Source organism: Crinia signifera, chromosome 11, assembly GCF_055691185.1.
Source record: "Crinia signifera chromosome 11, ASM5569118v1, whole genome shotgun sequence".
NCBI classification, from domain to species: domain Eukaryota; kingdom Metazoa; phylum Chordata; class Amphibia; order Anura; family Myobatrachidae; genus Crinia; species Crinia signifera.
This window is the reverse complement of record NC_139227.1, coordinates 119,673,472-119,694,816: the sequence shown is the minus strand read 5'-3', so window position 1 is coordinate 119,694,816 and position 21,345 is coordinate 119,673,472. Positions and strand designations below refer to the sequence as shown.

Genomic DNA, 21,345 nt, shown 5'->3' with positions numbered 1-21,345 from the left:
CGTACTGCACTGGGGCCTGATTCAGAGTTTATCGCTAATAAGCAAATGGGCAGATGGAACGATTATCGAATGACTGCGCGCATGCGTATGGATCATATCGCGGGGGGGGGGGTTGTTTTCTGGGAGTGGATTTTTCCAGGTGCTGCGATATTTCTGTGTTTGTGACGCCAGTGCTGGCCGTTAGGAAAATTTTGGCGGCCCCAATGCGCCAGGGAACCCACCGTTACACCGCAGACGAGGAAAATGTCAATTTGCCAGGGGGTTACATTTATAAAGGGTTAGAGATGGTGAATATTTAGGGGTGACTTTTGGTTCCTAACAGGGTGCAAACCCATTTTCACTCTGCAAACATTTAAGCTTTGAGCTTGAGGTGACCTTTATTATACTTCATCATGTTCAGTCTAAGGTGGGGGGGGGGGGGGGCGCGCTTATACAGTATATTGTTATTACTGTATAAATCAATGGCTTCTGCCAGATAAACCAATACACGGATCTCGTTACATCATTCAGTGATCCAGGAACAAGTGCAAAAATCAATTGTGCATCTCTGCATTGCGGTCTGACACACACACACCATCATTTCCTAAAGGCAATATACATTATGTACAGATCCCCTTTTCAGGCGATGAATGGGGTTTGTTTTTTCCCCCCCGTCCAGTGAAAGCTCGTCATCATGTCTACTTGAATCTAACAAATTGACCTTAAGGAAACTTTCTTTAGCATTTACACAAATTGCCTTTCAATTGGTGTTAAAAAGGAAACACAGCTTCTCCATCATCCCCGTCTGCCCCTTTTCATATGCGCCTTTCAAATGTGCATTTTTAAAAGTCATTTCTCCAGGTTGTGGCTTTCGCAGCATCCATCATCCCTGACTGTCACCTATTGTGATTTGGGGATTGATTGAAACCTGGGGACCATTATTCTCTTATAATCCCCGATGTATAATTTTCGTAAGCATAACTGTTCCTTTTTCTATTTTATTTTAGGGTCTTTGAAAAGGCAACGCTGGGCACAGACCCGATCTTCTGCCGGGCTGCTGACTCTGTGATGTGGTTTGTCTTTCTTCCTTTGCACTGAACCACTGTAAGTCGTGCTGTTGTAATTTTATCCAGCATACATTTAGTTCACACAAGACTGATACCTTTGCCTGCCTCCAGTCCTTTGTATCAATTGGTCGGGGATCTGTCTTTTGTTGCGAGGGGAGGGGGGTTTATTTTATGTCAGTGCTGCTGAGCACCACTATTTTTTTAAACTCAAAATTTCAGCAGCAACCTTGTTCTTCCACGTTTGGAGATGATAAACTCTGAGTGTCGCTCCTAATCCACAGACCTGTGACATTCGATGACGTATTTATTTAGAAGATCAAGACAAGGCAGATTAAAGGTCAAATAACGCTTCCAATGTAGCAGTGTGACTTGCCACTTACAGACTTGCTAACCAGACTTCTTTAATGGGACCCCTTGTGACATTTGCTTCCTGCCTTCCAGACTTCAGCACTTCGGCCATGCCACAATGATTATAATTTGGATCTTGTTGCTCAGTTTTTTCGATCTTGGTCGGCAGGTATCCTGGGCTAAGGGATTGTCTGGCACGGCTAAGGTGCCCTGTGCCAGAGGCAAACTGTGTGACCCCAGGCTGAGACGGGATGCAGGGGGACGTGGTGGGGTTTACGAACATCTCGGAGGAGCCCCTCGTCACAGGAAGCTTTACTGCGCTACCAAGTATCACCTTCAAATTCATCTGAATGGAAAAATTAACGGGACCCTGGAGAAGAACAGCATCTTCAGTAAGTGCTTTTGGGGAACAGTCGGAGACCTATTTGTCTGTTTTATGGCCCAGATCTGAATGGTTGGTTTATGTTCGATTCATGTTTATTTTGTTGTTTTTATGTTTGTTTATTTTATGTTCGATTTATGTTTATTTTGCTGTTTTATGTTTGATTTTATATTTGATTTATGTTTATTTTGTTGTTTTATGTTTGTTGATTTTATATTCGATTTGTGTTTATTTTGTTGTTTTATGTTTGTTGATTTTATATTCGATTTGTGTTTATTTTGTTGTTTTATGTTTGTTGATTTTATATTCGATTTATGTTTATTTTTTTGTTTTATGTTTGTTGATTTTATATTTGATTTATATATTTTTTTTGTTTTATGTTTGTTGATTTTATATTTGATTTATGTTTATTTTGTTGTTTTTCATGTTTTTTGATTTTATGTTTATGGTCATTGACATTTGTGTGGATGACTTAGTATAAGTAGCGCTTAACAAAGACCATGACCTATCACTTGTAAATGACAACGCTCTGTATGCTGTGTGGTATACTTTATCTCTCTAACTCCACAACGTTATTAAATGTTCAAATTGGACCGGAATACAGTAGGTAAAGACAGTGTTGCTTCCTTTCCTGTATAATTAATGACAGACCATAATTACACTCAGAGCCATTAGTATGGTGCAAGTTCCGTCTTCTTGTATGTCTTTTACCTCATACGTCATATTGTGCCCATACTGTGTAAAGAATATACATCCAAAAAAGCTGTTTTTCAAACACTTGGTATAATATTCTACTAGTTGTCGGCCTTTAATCTTAGGCGGCCTGGACAAAGAGAAACAAATATTTTTTTCTTTATTAATAGAAAGAAATGTTAGAGTCCCTTTTTCAAGTAGTCTCTAATTTCATCGGTAAGATGCAGGAATGAATGGGATGTGCTGGGAAGGCATTATCTCTAACTGTGTCTTTCTCTGAACAGACCTGGAGGGTAAAAGAATGTACCTTCAGCTGGTTCTCCCAACACTTCATTTGTGTAAGAGCTGATAAGCTGTTTTTAAATAAAAGGCAATCTGAATGCACAATAGCTTAGTCCGGCATGCTGTTCCTACATTTGCAGAGTTTTGTCCCCCTGTCTCAGTTCTCCTGAAAGGATTGTGTCAAAATGCTGAAAAGCTGGACAGATTCTATGCCGTCGGCCTGAGTCGACACATTCTCCCTGTCGGCAGTACATAAACTCTTTATCATCTCTTTATGGGTAGTTTTTCTTTTGCAAAGCTTTCATAAATACCCCTTAAAAGCATGGTTGAAAATACATATCAGGCCATACAAAGTTGAGATCAAATTAGGAAGCTACCATTTTAGTAATTGTAAGGGTTATCTATTAAACCCACCTTTTTTTACTAGCAGGGATGGTGTAATGGTTAGCAATACTGCCTCACAGCATTGACTATGGCCTTAACTGTGTGAAGTTTGTATAGTCTCCCCATGATTGCGTGGGTTTCCTCTGGGTACTCCGGTTTCTTCCCACAAACCAAAAATATACTGGTAGGTCAATTGGCTTCCAACAAAAGTATCCCTAGTGTGAATGTGTGTGCGAGTGTACATATGGTAGGGAATATAGATTGTAAGCTCCAGTGGGGAAGGGACGGACGTGAACGGCAAAATATTTTCTGTAAAACGCTACATAAATACCTGTTAATACATCAAACCGTTAATAAGTACTACAAGAGAATTTTTGGAAAACCTACTGCGCCCCAAGACCGCAGCACAGAATACACCCAAAGGGATCACCAATCCCCAAAAAAACATAGACAAAAAAACAAGAGGAGGGTGTCTTCAACGGCGCTGTCTTATTCTAATAGCCAAAAGGAATTATATCGACAGTTCACACTGTTAGATGGGGGACACTCCAAATGTAGAGAATACAATCCTCAGCTTCTTTCCTCCCTTATGTAAAAATTCACATCTGATAGTTGGACCGAATAACTGACCATGATACAAGGCCCTATAGGCACATAATGGTATATGTACTGCTTTATTCAATCTACCATATCTCCTTCCCTTGAAAAAGGGCTGCTAAAGCCCGAAACGCGTTGGGCTGTGGAGGTTGGTGTCCTTGTGCCTTGTCTATTCCGGACCTGTGTTGTCATCTCAGGGGACCTACCACCGTTTATCCCGGGTGAGCTGTGGATTTTTGGTCTACCAGACTCGGACACAGGATACCTCCTTTGTTTTACTTTGTTTTTAATTTGTATGGTCATGGTGTATTTTGGAGTAATACAATAACTTTTAAAGATTTCTTTGGATTACCCTGGATCCTTCTATCTATCCAAGAGGACAGCTAAAAGAAACCTTTTGATGCATATGGGGCACTGCCTGCAGCTGAGATCTTAACTATATATGGGGTAAGGAGATATAAAAGATTGAATAAAGCAGTAAAGATACCCGTATGTGCCTATAGGGCCTTGTATCATGGTCAGTTATTCGGTCCAACTATCAGATGTGAATCTTTAGCTGTTGGTAATTCTAAATAGTTATAAATATCAATAATGTGATAAGATAAATCCCATTGGTTGCCGTTCCTAATGAGAAGCAAATGTAATATAGAGCGTATAAGAGCCTGCTAATATTTATTTGATTTATTGGTACTTATGTAGTATCTGGGCGTCCGATTTAGAAATCGGGTCGGATCAGTAGCATCGCATCGCATGTGACCAAATCGTATGCGATGCGATGGTCCCGATTTTTTCATAGGTTTCAATGTTAAAATGGTCTGAGTCCATTTTAACATAGAATTCAATGGGAAAAAGGGGGTCCTTTTCCTTTCCCCACTAGCCAAGTGGGCATGGAGTTGGATACAAACCCGTAGCGAGCCACCGAGCCCGAAGCGTGGTGAGCCCCGCGAGGGGACACAGAATACTTTTTAAGAAATCTGCATCCGCTCGCCACAGGTTTACATCCAACTCCACGCCCACTTGGATAGTTGGGAAATGAACAGGACCTTGTTAACATTGAATCCTATGCAAAATCGCATCGCATCTGATTGTATGCCTTAAGGTAAGGCATAAAATCAGAAAATCGGCAGCCCAGATACTACATAAGTACCGATTTATTTATTAACAGTTTCTTATATAGCGCAGCATATTCCGTTATACAACAAACTGGGTATTTACAGGAAGTCAAAGGTATGAGGGCCCTGCTCGCAAGATTAAAATCTATAGGGAAGCATGCATTGAAACATAAGGATAGATACTGTATTCTTTATTGCATTAATTCCACCAGAATGCAAAGGTTCCGGGTGTGGTGTAAAATACTGTGACCCAGCAGTTTGTCCAGGGATCAGGAGGATGGAAAATGTGAAAAAGAAAGAGAGAGGATATGTGTGGTCTGTACAGCGGGGATGTGATTAGATAGGAACAGTATATGAAGGTTAAGTGGCTGGTTCTGGAATTTGATAAGCTTCCCTGAAGATGTGAGTTTTCAGGGAACGCATATAGGTTTGGAGACTGAGAGTCTCACCTGTATATTATTTGATAAGCTTGCCTGAAGATGTGAGTTTTCAGGGAACGCATATAGGTTTGGAGACTGAGAGTCTCACCTGTATATTATTTGATAAGCTGCCTGAAGATGTGAGTTTTCAGGGAACACATATAGGTTTGGAGACTGAGAGTCTCACCTGTATATTATTTGATAAGCTTCCCTGGTTTTCAGGGAACACTTCTCACCTGTATATTATTTTAGTACAGGCACACATTTAAGGTTCTATTATGAAACCTAAAGTTTGCCATTTAATACGATGCATTATATTTCACCATTTAATTTAAAATAACTGTAATTTTTTTTTTTTTGCATTAAAAAGGTAAAATGGACTAAGATATCCTTAAATACATATGATTGTCCTTATAAGATTACAATGTGTTCTGCAGTGGTGCCCAGAAATGACGCCAGGCACTAATGTAAGGAAATACTCAGAAACTGGAGAGTTAATCCATAATACTAGATAAGGCTCAGCTCAGGAAGCCTGGATACCCCACTCCAATCGATTCTCCACATTTGAGCATTCATTTGAAATATCCGCAGCAGCAATGCCACAATCCAGTCCCTGTAACTAATGACAAGGTGATCCCCTAGGAGGCCTTGCAACAATGTATAAGACTCAATACGTTCAGGTTCTGGCTAAATCTCCTTATACTCAATAAAACAAATGAACCGTGCTGCCTATTTGTTGTAATGCATTATCCGAACATTTGGGATTTTCTAGATTACATCGGATTCCTTTTGCCAATCGATCTAAGTGTGCCGCTAATACTCTGCAAAATGTTCCATTCGTTTTACTAATCCCGCAAACTTTTAAAACGTTTAGACTCTTCCTTTTGATGGCAAACAGAGATTACACAACCTTAAAGCCTCTGGGAGGAGTAAGGAAAACAAGCATTTCCTAAAAGGAAACTTGTCTTCTGAAAAGCTTTTAAAGACGTTTCTGGTGGTTAGACGGACAATAGAATGAATGGCCATCATCCGGCATAAAGGTGATAGGACACTGGCGTGTACACGTGGAAGAACTGAACTGGTATATTCATAACAAACAACCATATAAAGGAGTTTTCTAAGATGTAATAACAATTAAATAAAGTGATACATTTTGGGGGGGAAATTCCCGAAAGCTTCTAAAAAAATAAAAAAGTGGGGATGTTGCCAATAGCCCTGATCTGGTTGGTTGCTATGCGCAATATCACTTCTTTTAAATTTTTATAAGCGGTAAGCGGTTGTTAGGTTGACACATATTATGACGACATGCACTAAAGGTAAACATGGTCTACACGTGAAATAGGTCGGCACGGCTAAGGTCAACAGGGTTGGAAGGTTGACATAAGTATTAGGTCAACAATGGCTAGGTCGACAGTCAAACGGGTGACATGAGTTTTTCACGTTTTGTTTTTTAACCGACGTGTGCCGACAGACAGTATTTCATACCCTACCATCCAGGGATGCGGTCATCTATTAGAATGAACTTAGGTCTACAGTCATTGGGTCGACCCCACTAGGTCGACTGGCAGGAAGGTCGACCTGACTTAAGGTCGACATGGGCCAAGGTCGACATGACTTAAGGTCGAATTTGCATAAAGGTCGACATGAGGAAGGTCGACTGGTCATAAGGTCGAAATGGGTTTTTCACTGTTTTTTGAGCCGACATGTGCCGACAGGCGGTATTTCATGCCCTACCATCCACTAGGGCGTGGAGGAGGTTATTAAAGCTGTGGCGAGCGAAGCGAGCCACCGTGCCCGAAGCATCGCGAGCGAAGCGAGCGATGCGAGGGTCCGATTCTCATTGCCAACTGTGTCCATGTCGACTGTGTCGACATTCGGATAAAAAAACAGTGAAAAACCCATGTCGACCTTATGACCAGTCGACCTTCCTCATGTCGACCTTTATGCAAATTCGACCTTAAGTCATGTCGACCTTGGCCCATGTCGACCTTAAGTCAGGTCGACCTTCCTGCCAGTCGACCTAGTGGGGTCGACCTAATGACTGTAGACCTAAATGCAGTCTGACGAATGATCCCATTCCCATCCACTAGGGCATTGAGGGAGAATAGAGTAGTGTGCCGAGTGTAGCCGGGCACCGTGCCCAAAGCATGGCGAGAGCAGCGGTACACCTTGGAGGTGTCCATGTCGACATCCGTGGGAAAAACGTGGAAAACTCATTTCGACCTAGTTATTTACCCCTAGAAATGTGTGCTAAAAGTGATGTAAGGACACCATTAAAACCGATGAGATACAAGCCATATACAGTATCAATAAGTTATACTACAGCGCAGCGCTTATTATAGTATGTTATCTTCTGTTACATAAATCCTGGAGAGAAATCTGTACACAGAGACATGTAAATTCCCATTGATGACAACATGGGAACTTGCGCTAGGTTACGCTTGGGCGGACGGGATTACATAATATGTTTTGTTTATTTCAAGGTATCTTAGAAATAACCGCTGTGGATGTTGGAATTGTGGCCATCAAAGGATTGTTCTCTGGGAGATACCTGGCTATGAACAAAAGAGGGAGACTTTACGCCTCGGTGAGTACTTTGAATCGCACAAACACCTTTTACTCCTAGACGCGGCTAAATCACAGGAACACAAACCTTTACTTCTGCAACAGTAGCTGAGCCTGCATCGGCATGTGTTTGTTTTACTTCGCCCGGAGTATTCCGATTGGCTGAAAGCGGTCGCAGTAATCCGTGGAAATCCACAAACAAACCGATGCATTACACTTGACGGAACTTCCTTAGCCCGTAATGTGTGTAGTTTATTTTGCCATCATGGCAACCTGCAAAACAACCACATCATCTAAGGAACATGAAAAAAAAACAACATTTATTTTTCTATTATATGTAACATTTCCCTTTCAACTGGGAGATAAAGACATCAAACTGTGCGGCAATTACGTTCCCAATTGGTGCTGACAGGTAAAGGAATGGTTTCCCATCAATCCAGCTTTCTGAATGTTGCATTGTAACCAGCGGTGGCTCCACTGTCCTATTTCAGTTCATAATTCAAATAGGGGAGACACACCCACTGCCAGTGAGTAAATTTCAAATGGCAGTTGGTGCAGCTCCCCCGTTTTATTGTTGAACCATGGTGTAGCCCCACCCCTGGATCCACCACTGATCATTAGGTGTAAGGCTTGTGTGTTGATCACTCTCAATTGGTCATAGAAATCTCACAGGTTAGTCGGGACCCTCTTCTCCCTTCCAAACCCTAGCTTGGGCTGCAGTACAGATGATCTGATTCTGCTGATGTGCAAGGACCAAGTCCTCGAGACCTACCAACAGTTCATGTTTTCCAGTACACCTAGCAGGTGCACAGGTGTAGTCATTGATACATACGCGCACCTCAAAGCACACATCGGCAGTATCGGGACGTGTATGGGCACCTTAAAGGACTGTAGTTGGCCACCCATGTACTAGATAAACGAGAGCTCAAACGTGATTGGGTGGTATACGCACCACCTCTACTATTCCTTTTTAGAATTTGGAGTAGATCTACCCCTGATAGTATATGCATTGTGAGCATAAAAACTATTCTTGTAGTCATTAATTAAGTATTGGGGAGTATGTATTCAAAAGATACCACAGATATCTTTGGTCTACAGCATGATGGTCGACAGTCATTAGGTCAACATGGGTCTAGGTCGTCATGTGAAAAGGTCGACATGGTTCTAGGTCGAAAGGTCATTAGTTCGACAGGTCATTAGTTCGACAATGTCTAGGTCGACAGTCAAAAGGTTGACATGGGGTTTAAAGTGCACCACATCCCCTCGCATCGCTCGGCACACTATTTTATTCTCCCTCCACGCCCTAGTGGATGGTAGGGCATGAAATACCGCCTGTCGGCACATGGCTCAAAAAACAGTAAAAAAAAACCATGTCGACCTTTTCACTGTCGAACTAACGACTTGTCGAACTAGCGACCTGTCGAACTAATGACCTAGAACCATGTCGACCTAGACCCATGTCGAACTAATGGTGTCGACCTAATGACTGTCTACCATCATGCTGTAGACCAAGTGACTGCATCCCAGATATCGGCAGGGCCGGTTTAAGGCTTCTAGGCAAAATTTTGACTTACTGCCCCCCCCCAAAAAAAAAAAAAAAAAAACCCACACTGCCACCAATACCCACTTCACAGTCCCTCAAGTGAAAAGTTTGGAGGTGGCATCTTTGAAGTTCCACAGCCAACACCTGCATTAAGTACAACAAGGCCTTCCTCATAGACACCCTTTATTGTGTGATAGGCAAACTAGGTGGCCCTTGTTATCGGACCCTTTAGTGACCCTTTAGTTAGCGCTCACAAATACGATCTTCATTGGGATCTCGCAACATCTTCACCATATCACGCTCCAAGAAGCGCAGTGTAGCTTTTGGAACCTTTCCTTCTGAAAGTTACTCCCATTTTTAAATGGCATTCTCCATTGTGTAGCAATTCCCACGTATTTCAAAGCGGATCCTTTCGGTGATTGCTCATTACTTACTTCGGAAGGTAAGGCTCTTATTGATGCCAGTGTACCCTAAGATATTTTGGTACTTGTGTATTATCCGGGCGCCCGATACATCGCATCGCATGCCACTACTTAAGGCATGCGATGCGATTGTACCTGATGTTGAGCCTTTCCCGGGAGGAGTGTACAATTTCAATATCGCGTTGCATCGCATGCCTTAACTAGTGCGATGCGATGCGATGCGATTATACCCAATAATACATTGTACAGGCACCCTGATGCCTGATTACAATGTTAAATGCACCCCCGTACCCGATTTTTAATTGTACACCCACCCTGATGGGTGATTACTATGTGAAATGCCCCCCCCCCCCTTGTTAGCGCCACCCCAGTATCAACGCCAACCCGAAGTGTGGTGAGCGCAGCGAGCCCGCGAGGGGCGGCGGTACGCATCCTCCGACCTTTTCATACCCCCACTATCCACGTCGGCGTGGAGTTGATTTTATATAGTGTGGCAAGCCACCGAGCCCGAAGCGTGGCGAACGCCGCGAGGGGACGCGTATTACTTCACATGTATTCCGCGTCCCCGGAATACATGTCGGGTCCAATCGCGTCACATGCGATATGATTGTATGCGATGCGACACGATTTTTTAACGTGCGATGAAAAATCGGGCGCCCAGATAATACACAAGTACCGATATTTTTAATACATAATCCAGAATTTTTCCTTTTATTATAGCCGTGATGTGTGGTGATATGACATGATGGGGAAATTTACTAAGATGGGAGATCTATTTCACGTGGGATGTTGCTACGGGCAACCAATCAGATACAGGACCTTATTCTGGTGGAATCGCAGCCTTGTGAGTCCGCCAGACGCCGCCCTGTGAATGCTGATACACCTCCCCCCCCCTCGCATGCCGTGCTCATACACACAGGGTTTACCATAAACATCCACTCGCAGGCTGTGGGGGAACACCTGCATCATTCCATGGTCGCCGACTATCGGGAAGGCACACGCACATCTAAGGTTACTCTGAGGTAGCCGAAGATGGGCATTCACAAGGAAGTGGGTGTCAGTGATGTCAGCTGCCCACTCCCGGGCCCATGTCACCTGGCAATCTCCATGGGAACGCCCATGAAACGCTAGACGTTCCCATGGTCGCGACTATCCGCCACCGCCCCACCAGCTGCAGCCTTGGGCGTGTGCACCCAGCGAACACCATTCACCGTGGCCACACGCACCCGGAGTATGTACATGCACAGAAATGCGGCTGTGCATACGCATAACATCGGTCCCCGTGAGAACGTACGGTCCTTGCAAACGGACCAGAATAACCCCCACTATCTATTATCTTCTAGAAGGTGCTAAATATATGATCTATCGGTTCTCTAGATTTTAGATTCAATTAATAAAAAAACCCAGTAAAAACCACTTGCAGCGATAGAGGAGATCAATAACAGATACACTGAGACCTCCCACCTGCAGACACAATAATCTCAATATCACAAGGACAGAACGTAAATAGCATTGATCAAACGCAGTCAACAAGTGGCAGATACCCTGCAATTATCTGCGGAATCTGCAACCAGTTTTCAAATCAAAGAAAAATATTTAAAAAAAAATGTCCTTTAAATGGCCAATTGTAATCAAGTGTCTGTCTGAATGAATGCCACATGAGCGCTCGTATTCTAAACAAATACTGGCCGTCAGGTCTGAAAGAAATCCCCATTTATCTCAGCCTTAGGCACATGACAGTGCTGCATGTACCCCTTTCAGAAAATGTTTACGGTAACATGATTTAAATCTATACAGAAAAGTAATGACAAGCCGGAGGGTAGAAGACTGCATTTATCTCAGCCGATGTTCTCTGAATAAGATCAGGTCATCCGATGCCATTGGGCAATAGCTGGTATTATTAGTATCGTTCATTGAAGCGACATCAAAGTAGTTCCGCTGCGCCCATCAAAGTACATAAACAAATGAGCAAAACAAGAAAACAGCGGCTTAAAGTGCAAAACAATATAGGACATATAGGACTACTGCAACATCCTTCTCTCTGGGCTAACTCTCGCCCGCCTCGCACCTCTCCAATCCATTCTTAACGCTGCTGCTAGGCTCATCTTCCTCTCCCGCCGCTCTACCTCCGCCTCCCCCCTCTGTCTATCTCTTCACTGGCTCCCCATTCCTTTCCGAGTTCTCTTTAAACTCCTCACCACCACCTACAAGGCTCTCTCCTCCTCCACCGCTCCTTACCTCTCTTCACTGATCTCTATCCACACTCCCTCCCGTCCTCTTCGCTCCGCTGCCGACCGCCGCCTGACCTCTCACCTAATCACCTCCTCCCGCTCCCGTGTCCAAGACTTCTCTTGCGCTGCCCCCCTGAACTGGAACAACCTCCTGTCACCCATCAGGCTTTCTGATTCCCTTACTTCCTTCAAGCGCTCCCTCAAAACCCACTTCTTCTGACTAGCCTATCCCTCCTCCTCCTAACCTCTTTCGCTCCTCCTATCCTGCCTACCCTACTCCTCCATCCGTTCCTACTTATCCTATTGTTTTTCGTTCGTCCACCCACCTCCTTTTAGTCTGGTAACTCTTATGAGCAGGGCCCTCCTTCCTCACGTACTCACCCTACCTCATTACCTCACCTGTGCTCCTGTCCTGTTCTTCCCTTCCTCTACTTCATCTTCAGTCTCCTCGACAATTTCCACACCTACTTCAGAACTGATGCTGATTTTAGTTCTACCAGCTATACCCCTATTTATGCTGTATTTTATCAACACACCCTGTACGTTACCTTGTAATTTTTTTTTTGTTTGCTATGTACGGCGCTGCAGACACTTTGTGGCGCCTTATAAATAAACAAACTACTACTTGGTATATAACATTGCTGCATCCGCGGACATGACTCATCAGGCAGAGTATCAGAACGCGAGGGTCAGGTGCCGGTGTAAGGAGTAGAAGACGGTCTAAGTAAAGGCCCATACATACTGGGCAATTTTGAGCTGAAAGCAGCTCGCTTTTTACCATTTGCCCAGTGTGCATGGTCCGGCGACGGTGAACGCTGATACGCTCTCCCACATCAGTTAGGGCTGGTGCAATTAATACCCCTTTTACACCGCCGCAAAAACCCATGGGACTTCTACCCAGGTCCGGACCTGGGTTGAACACAGGCAGGACCTGGGTAGAGGGCAGTGTAAACGGGTACGCCGAGTCATCCGACCCAACTCCCGTTTATATCAATGGGGGAAGCCCAACCTCCGGATCGCAGCATTCGCAGGTTGGGCTGGGGGTGCACACAGCCTCCACTGCTGTATTCTGCAGATAGCAATGGAGGCAGGGAGGAGGTGAATGGATGCCTGTGTGCAGCATCAATTCACCTCGTGAACGGGTGCTGGGGGGGGGGGAGTGCACGGGGGCTGAGGGCAGCCTAGCAGCTTACCTCAGTGCTGGGCATACCCCCAGCGCTGCGGTCACGGCGCTTGGAGATGATGTCATCTCAAGCGATGGCTCCGGAACCACACTGCGGTTTAAAAAGTAACAAATGCCGGGCCGCACAGGGGTTGAAACTGGGTCCAAAAACCCGGGTGCGACCCGGCGTTTTGGTGTAAAAGGGGTATAAATGATCTGCGACTTGTACGGTACCTCCCTGCCGGTGTGTTGGCTATTGCAACCGCTGTATCACGCACGCTGTGGGAATGCAGTCGCGGCTTCCCATTAGTGACAATAAAGCACATCACACAGAGATGACAGGTAACCAGAGGGCCCCGTGTCCCTGGCAATCCTTTGTAATATATACAGATTACTCAAAGTGATTGTTTAGTTCCCTTATCTGTTTATTAAATTGCGGTAACAGGAGCTGTAGATAAAATCAGGATTGAGTTTCTTATCTGCGTCTATATGTTATAGAAAGCACTAGAATGTGGCTTCTAGGAAATAAACAAACTACCGTGTCCTCATACATCCATCACAGAAGGTCACACACTGAGAGGCCCCCGAAATGCATTAGTGCCCCCAAAGCTTTCTAAACAGCAGTCAATTCAATTGTCTTCCATCCAACTTAAAAATGTTGTCCCTATGCAGTTGAGGAACATTATGAAGATAATTTTTGAATACCAATGTTTAGAGTAACGGCTGTAGGATTAAATTTTTTTTCTTTTTTTCAGGAAAACTACAACCCGGAATGTGAGTTTGTGGAGCGGATTCATGAACTGGGTTATAATACATACGCTTCCCGTTTACATAGGACAGTTCCAAATGGGGCGGGGACAAAACACAAGGCCGGTGCGGAAAGACTCTGGTATTTATCCATCAACGGGAAAGGACGACCTCGGAGAGGATTCAAGACAAGGAGAACTCAAAAATCCTCCCTTTTCTTGCCAAGAGTCCTGGACAACAAGGACCATGATGTCGTGAAGCTTTTTCACACAAACATAAAGTACAGAGAAAGCATTCTAAAATTACAAAAAAACAATGGAAGACACAGGAGAGAGCATTGAGGAGACCAAAACTATGAAGGAACATTGACCTAACATCTGAAGCTCTTCTCACTTACTCGGGACCATTGATAGATGCGTATAGCGTTTTTCTGGATTACCGCATGGTTACGGCTGTTTCTTTCATTGGTCTCTACTAGGTACATGGATACTTAATAATTTATTCTGGTGTTTCCGGACATGGAAGACCCCTCCCTTGACACTGGCCAGTTTGACCGCTCTCAGTTACTGTTTCCCGATTGCTCTAGCCAGTGCCTATCCCACATTGGACTGTGACGGTACTCTACGTTCATCCAGTTGAACAACCATTGGCGGCTAATCTAAAAGTGTACCTGTTCTCTAAATGCCGATATTTCATGAGGTGAGCCAATATTTTACCGAACAATCCGCTAGGAGTTAGCGGCGGAGGAATTCATGTTCCTCAGTGATGTCACTGATATCATAAGATAGTACCCTCAAGAATATCGGCTCAACTTGGGAAATACGTTCTGTGGGGACAAAAAGCTACACTTTAAATGCTGCTACTGTATCAATTCCGTCTCCTAGGAAATATTGACATTACACTGTAAGACCATTAGCTGGACTGGTGCTTGGTCTACCTCACATTCCGTTAGGCGACAGCATATGTTTATCGTATTACGGCCCTATTAAGCAGCTGCAAAGGGGGTTTTCCTGTAAAATACTAACAATAGACCTCAGAGTTATGCATTAAAGGTTGTACAGGAGGGCAAGTATTAAAAACATATATATTTATTAATATTGATTAAGTGGAATCATTTAAGATATTGGTGCGAGAACAGTGTTTTGAATTATTTAAAAAAAAAAAATATGTGAAAAACTGGAATTCCAACAAATGGCGGTAAATATCCAAAAGCTGCTAAAAATAACAACCAATTAGATTCTGTCTAGCATTTTCTAGGACGCAATAGAGAAATGATTGACAGAATTGCTATTGGCAACATCTGTCCCCCTCTCTCAGACATTAGACAACTACATCATAAATCCGTTTAAACTGTGATCATATTCCTTGTAATACTGTAGTTATGTGTACTGGTGCAATGGACACCAAATGGGAAAGGGTATGGGACATTAGGTCGACAAGCATTGGGTTGACACATAAAAAGATCGACATGGCTTAGTTCGACTTGGTTGGAAAGTCGACATAAGCATTCGTTCGACAATGGTAAGGTTGACAGTCAAAAGACCGACATGAGTGTTTTGCGGTTTTTTGTCCAGCATGTCGACATGGTCAACATGGACACCATCAGAGTGTACCGCGTACCCTTGCATGGCTCGCTACGCTCGGCACACTTTCTATTTCCCCCTTCACGGCCTAGTGGATGGTAGGGCATAAAAAACTGGCTGTCGGCACATGTCGGCAAAAGAAAAAAACAACTAAACTAATGTCGACCTTTTGACTGTCGACCTTGCCATTGTCGACTTAATGCTTGTGTTGATCTTCCAACTCTGTCCACCTTAGCCATGTCGACCTACTTCATGTGTCAACCTAATGACCAATACAGGAGGAAAATCATTGTTTATAGGAGGTAGTCTATGTATTTGACAAATGCTGTTGGGCCTTATTCTAGTTCACTCTTAGAGGCAAATTCCTTCTCAGATGGACAAAACCATGTGCACTGCAGGGGGGCAGATGTAACAGGTGCAGAGAGAGTTAGATTTGGGTGAGTTATTTTGTTTCTGTGCAGGGTAAATACTGACTGCTTTATTTTTACACTGCAATATAGATCTCACTTTGAAGAAAAACCTCACCGAAATCTAATTCTCTCTGCACAAGTAACATCTGCCCCACCTGCAGTGCACATGGTTTAGTCCATTTGAGAAGGAATTTGCCTCTAAGAGTGAACCAGAATAAGGGCCATTGTTCCCATGTACTTCCAGTATATTGGTCACTTTATAAACCAGGGAAGAGATATTACGGGATGTAAGAGTATCGTGCTACAATGTGATACTTTTCCCCAGTGTATGAAGTCTCCGATAACTATACCACTCCTCACATAGCTGCCATAGACTCGTATAAATATGATATTGCTGAGAAATAAAGTAACATTGTAACGGTTATTAGATGCTATTAAAAAAAAAGTTGTTTGCTAAAAAAACAAACCCTCACAGTACAATCTTACATAGAAAATAATCACAGCGTCTAAGTTATCTTCTATCCAGAAGAAGATCTCACATTGATCAGCAAACGGAGCCACGTGACCCCCATTACGGGTTTCTGCTGTGACTCCAATTTCCTATACGAGCCTCTATGAGGGTCAAGTTACGTTTTCGGTAAACACAGTCCTGAGCATTTTATTTAAAGCGAAATCAGGACTTTTTTTAAGAAGTTGCAACGGGTGTCGGTCAAAGCGTCAACAGTGTCTAGGATAACCCCAAAAGGTCGAGATGGAAAAGGTCAACAGTGACAAAATGTCGACACAATCACAAGTTTGACAGGGCAAAGAAAGACGCGTGTAAACATTGACACACGTTTTTGACTGTTTTGGTGTCAATGACGACATGAATCTCTTTTCATGTGTCAACCGCTAACATGTCTACTTTTTGTCAATGCCAATCTGCACTGAGGTCATGGGTTCGATTCCCACCATGGCACTAACGGTGTGGAGTTTGTATATTCTCCCTGTGCTTGGGTGGGTTTTCTCCGGGTACTCCGCTTTCCTCCCACTATCCAAATACAGGTGGAGTATCCTGTATCCAAAAACCGAAATAGGTACTTATGTATTATCTGGGCTCCCATGTTAAATGCACCCCATTTTTTCATACCCCTACTATCCAACTACGCATGGAGTTGATTTTATATAGTGTGGCGAGCGCAGCGAGCCACCGTGCCCGAAGCGTGGCGAGCGCAGCGAGCCCTGCGAGGGGACGTGGTCTCATAAGAAAAACGGGAGCCCAGATATTACATAAGTACCCCGAAATATTCCCAAAAACTTGATTTTTCTGAATATTTCGTTTTTTGTAAACCCCCCCCCCCCCCCACATCCCCTGGTATCCACGGCGGGCTTCGGGATCCTCTTCAGCGGCATCTCCGGTCCCAGGAGTGCATTGCGCGAGTGCACAGGCGAGCCGGTGATGTCACTGGCATGTCTGCAAACTTGCAAACTGCACCCCTGGGACCGCTGAAGATAATTCTAAAGGCCGCTGTGGACGCCGGGGGACACAGGGGGACCATTGTAGCACCAGAAGGGGACAGGGTAAATATGTTTTTTAAAAAAAAAGCTAATCCCAAAAAAGGAAAAATCCCTTATCCGAAATGCTTGTGGTCCTGAGCATTTCGGATAAGGGATACTCAACCTGTATAGACTGGTAGGTTAATTGGTTTCCAACAATTAACCCTAGAATGTCTGTGTGTGCGTGTGGTAGGGAATATAGATTGTAAGCTCCACTGGGGCACGGACTGATGTGAGTGTTCAACTATTCTCTGTACAGCGCTGCGGAATAAATAACTAGTAATAAATAAATAGTGCACGTCGACTGTTTGTCAAAGTCGACCGAGTGCATGTCCAGCATTTGACTGTTGACATAGACACTGTTGAGCTATTATCCAGAATCCTAACAGCGGAGTGCATTTACACCTCAATGATAAGGAGCGCCCCGACATGTTCTTATTCACAGCCAAAGTCGTCCTGTAAGAGTTAAAAGGACAGTGAGGCAGCCAGCATGGGAACGACCGCGCAGTCAGTGTGTCCTGTTACACGGAACGTTAATGAAATACTTCCAGCAAAGCTGCAATTCTCTGCAACAACTTCCTCTCTGTCTCGTGCATTTCCATTGGTGCAGCATTTTATTGCAGAATATCCCTTTTTATGGGTTTTCAAGACTTGATATGTAGCAAGTTCAAGTGCGGTTTCTGGTAAGAGAAGACGTTGAGGTTCTGTAGCGGTAGATGGAACAGCTGACAGTATCATTAGCCGGACTTGGGACCTTGGGCCGCGAATGTCTCTTGTTTTACCCTTGATGAATAATATTCAGGTCCTGCAACCTCGCAGCTGTGTCTGGGATCCGCCATTCACCTATTCTTGGGATAGGATTGACACAGTTTGGCTCCTGTCTCAGGGGGTTTGACCACAGCGGTCACAATAATAAGGAAATTCACTAAGACGGGACTTCTATTTCACATGGGATGTTGCTATCGGCAACCAATCAGAATCAACTTCTTATTTATTTAGCACCTTCTAGAAGATAAATCATAGAATATGATTGGTTGCCCATAGCAACATCACATCTTTAAAAGAACCCCCATCTTAGTAAATGTTCCCCATAGGAGGAAAACGATTACAGCTTCTAAAAATGAAGAGGGGTGATGTTGCTCCTAGCAACCAATCAGATTGGTTGCTAGGGGCAACATTGCTTCTTTTCGTTTTTTTTTTTTTATTAATAGCAGCAGATGAGCGGTTTTCCTGGCGATAATGCTGGAGTGCGCAGCAGCGCGCATCGCCGGGCCGTACACACTGGGCGACTTTCAGCTGAAAGATGCTCAAACTTGCTGTTTTGAATGGCTTTCAGCTCAGTCGCCCAGTGTGTATGGGCCTTAAGATCCATCGTCATCCCCTTTCCATTTCTCTGCACTTATAGATGCAATGAAGGTATGTACACGGTTCTATGATCTGCAAGTCAGGTTCCTTCCTATAGATTTCATTCAGAATAATCCACTCTGTAAGGAAATAAAGGTACTCTTTACCTAGCACGGCGCCCACGATTTTGATCGTGGGCATCGCAGGTAAAAAAATCGCGGGCATCGCATGCACTAAAAATCGGGTGCGACGCGACCGACACGATGCCCGCGATTTCCCATAGGGAACAATGTTAAATTTCTCAATTGACCCGATTTTACTGTTCAATGCCTCAATTGACCCGATTTTTCCATAGGAAACAATGTTAAATGGCCCATAGAGGCCAAATAGGCACCCTGAAGTGTGAAATGGCCCCCACAATTGTTAACGCCACCCCACGATCAACGTCAACTCGAAGCGTGGCGAGCGCAGCGGTACGCGTCCTACGACCTTTTCATACCCCCACTATCCATGTCGGCGTGGAGTTGAGAATAGAATAGTGTGGCGAGCGCAGCGAGCCACCGAGCCCGAAGCGTGGTGGGCGCAGCGAGCCCCGCGAGGGGACGCGGATACCTTCACAGGTAAACGCGTCCCTTCGCGGGCTTCACAGGTATCCGCGTCCGCTCGCTACGCTTCGGGCTCGGTGGCTCGCTGCGCTCGCCACACTATTCTATTTTCAACTCCACGCCGACGTGGATAGTGGGGGTATGAAAAGGTCGTAGGACGCGTACCGCTGCGCTCGCCACGCTTCGGGTTGATGTTGATCGTGGGGTGGCGTTAACAATTGTGGGGGCCATTTCACACTTCAGGGTGGCTATTTGGCCTCTGTGGGCCATTTAACATTGTTCCCTATGGAAAAATCGTGTCTATTGAGGCATTGAACAGTAAAATCGGGTCAATTGAGAAATTTAACATTGTTCCCTATGGGAAATCGCGGGCATCGCGTCGGTCGCGTCGCACCCGATTTTTTAGTGCATTCAATGCCCGCGATGGGCGCCGTGCTAGGTAAAGAGTACCGAAATAAATGCCAGTAACTAAAATAATGGACAACTAAGATGGTTTTGTTACTGAACCAGCGTTGCCTACTTTTATAGTCTCCTCTCCGGGAGAAGCCCGTCAGCAGCACTTCAGGGGGCGGGGTCTGATTTAGACGTCATCAAGCCCTGCCCCTCAGTACTGCAAATCCCGCAATTTGTGGGTCTCGAGGAGGGGGCGTGGCTAAATGATGAGATTTGCATCTTTAGACCTGCCCCCTCCCCCCCAAAAAGCCACAAATTGCGAGGAATTAACGCTGCTGCGGGGGAGATGTGGGGTTGGGCGGCGCTGGTATCCTGGAGGGTTGCTCACCTTTCCGAGGGGCCGGGAGCTTCCGGGCCATTCCGGGAGGGTAGGCAAACCCTGTACTTAACTGAGGCTAACAGAGAACCTCAACATAGGCAACGAAGTTTGATGTTCTCACCTCATCCCCAGCTCCTGGCCTATTTCACTTCCTCTACTCCTTACAGTGGCGATTATTCACATCTGTTCGTTGTGGTGCCATTTTAGGAGCGCCCTGCGATCAACCTACGATTGATATCCCGCCCCATGAAAGCCTGCAAATTGCTTAGCACGGCTTGCAGAAAAATTGGCTGGATCGGCGATTAGCGGCAAATCCTTCCGCAAGCCGCTGACCATCGAATGATTTTTCCAGTGTGCGAAGCTTCGGACTTACTTGGCGGCTGCGTCACTGCAATAAAAACAGTCAGATCGGGGCCAGAGCTGACGTCACATGACTTCCCCCCAAACACCTGGGCGCACCTGTGTTTTCCCTGACTCATAGTATACCACCCACAAGCAGCAACTTTCTTGCGTACGACCAGCTTTAAAATGTTACCCGGATTTTACCACAGGACGATCCCACGCATGCGTGATACTACTCAGGAATTGCTGGCTTTGCAAAATCACAGCCGTGCGATCAGGTCTGAATAACCCCCAGGGTCTCCAAGCTCCTTACACAGTGGGGTATATTTTACAAAATACCTACAGCAACTAATCAGATTGCGCCTCATTTCTATATTGCAATTGTGAAAAGAAGAGAAAGAGGAGCAGAGGTGTTCAGCCTGGTGAAGTGACAAAGTGGAAGGTGGTAATGCAGCAGCCAATGAGATCCTGTCATGTTTTTAAACCCAGCCTGTAACTTGACAGTTGGGAACTGATTGGCTGCTGCGTTATCACCTTCCATTTATCACTTCACCAAATTTAATACACCCTCCCGAGGATCTGATTGGTTGCCGTGTCTGTTTGAGAATCTTCATTAAATCTATCCCATTGAGCCCATGAAGAAAAACACAAGCGCAGAGAGATCGAGCAATCGACGTGTCCGTCTTCATGCCATCGATTACCATTAAGGGCGCTGGTAACTGGCATGCAGCAGGGCAGGACAGCCTCCATCGGCCTGTCACATAGCCTCACGTCTAAGTAGCTCAGCCCAAATGCCGAATCCCTATGGGAAAAAGATCTT

At 44.7% G+C, this 21,345-nt stretch overlaps 1 protein-coding gene across 1 annotated transcript; it reads left to right on the top strand.

The window, feature by feature from the left end:
- The first annotated feature begins 761 nt into the window (after positions 1–761).
- On the top strand, positions 762–14,996 carry FGF3 (fibroblast growth factor 3). Its single transcript, XM_083165601.1, has 3 exons — positions 762–1,786; positions 7,747–7,850; positions 13,942–14,996. Exons 1-3 carry the CDS (start codon positions 1,513–1,515, stop codon positions 14,272–14,274), a joined length of 711 nt encoding a protein of 236 aa, XP_083021727.1. The 5' UTR covers positions 762–1,512; the 3' UTR covers positions 14,275–14,996.
- Positions 14,997–21,345: the final 6,349 nt, after the last annotated feature.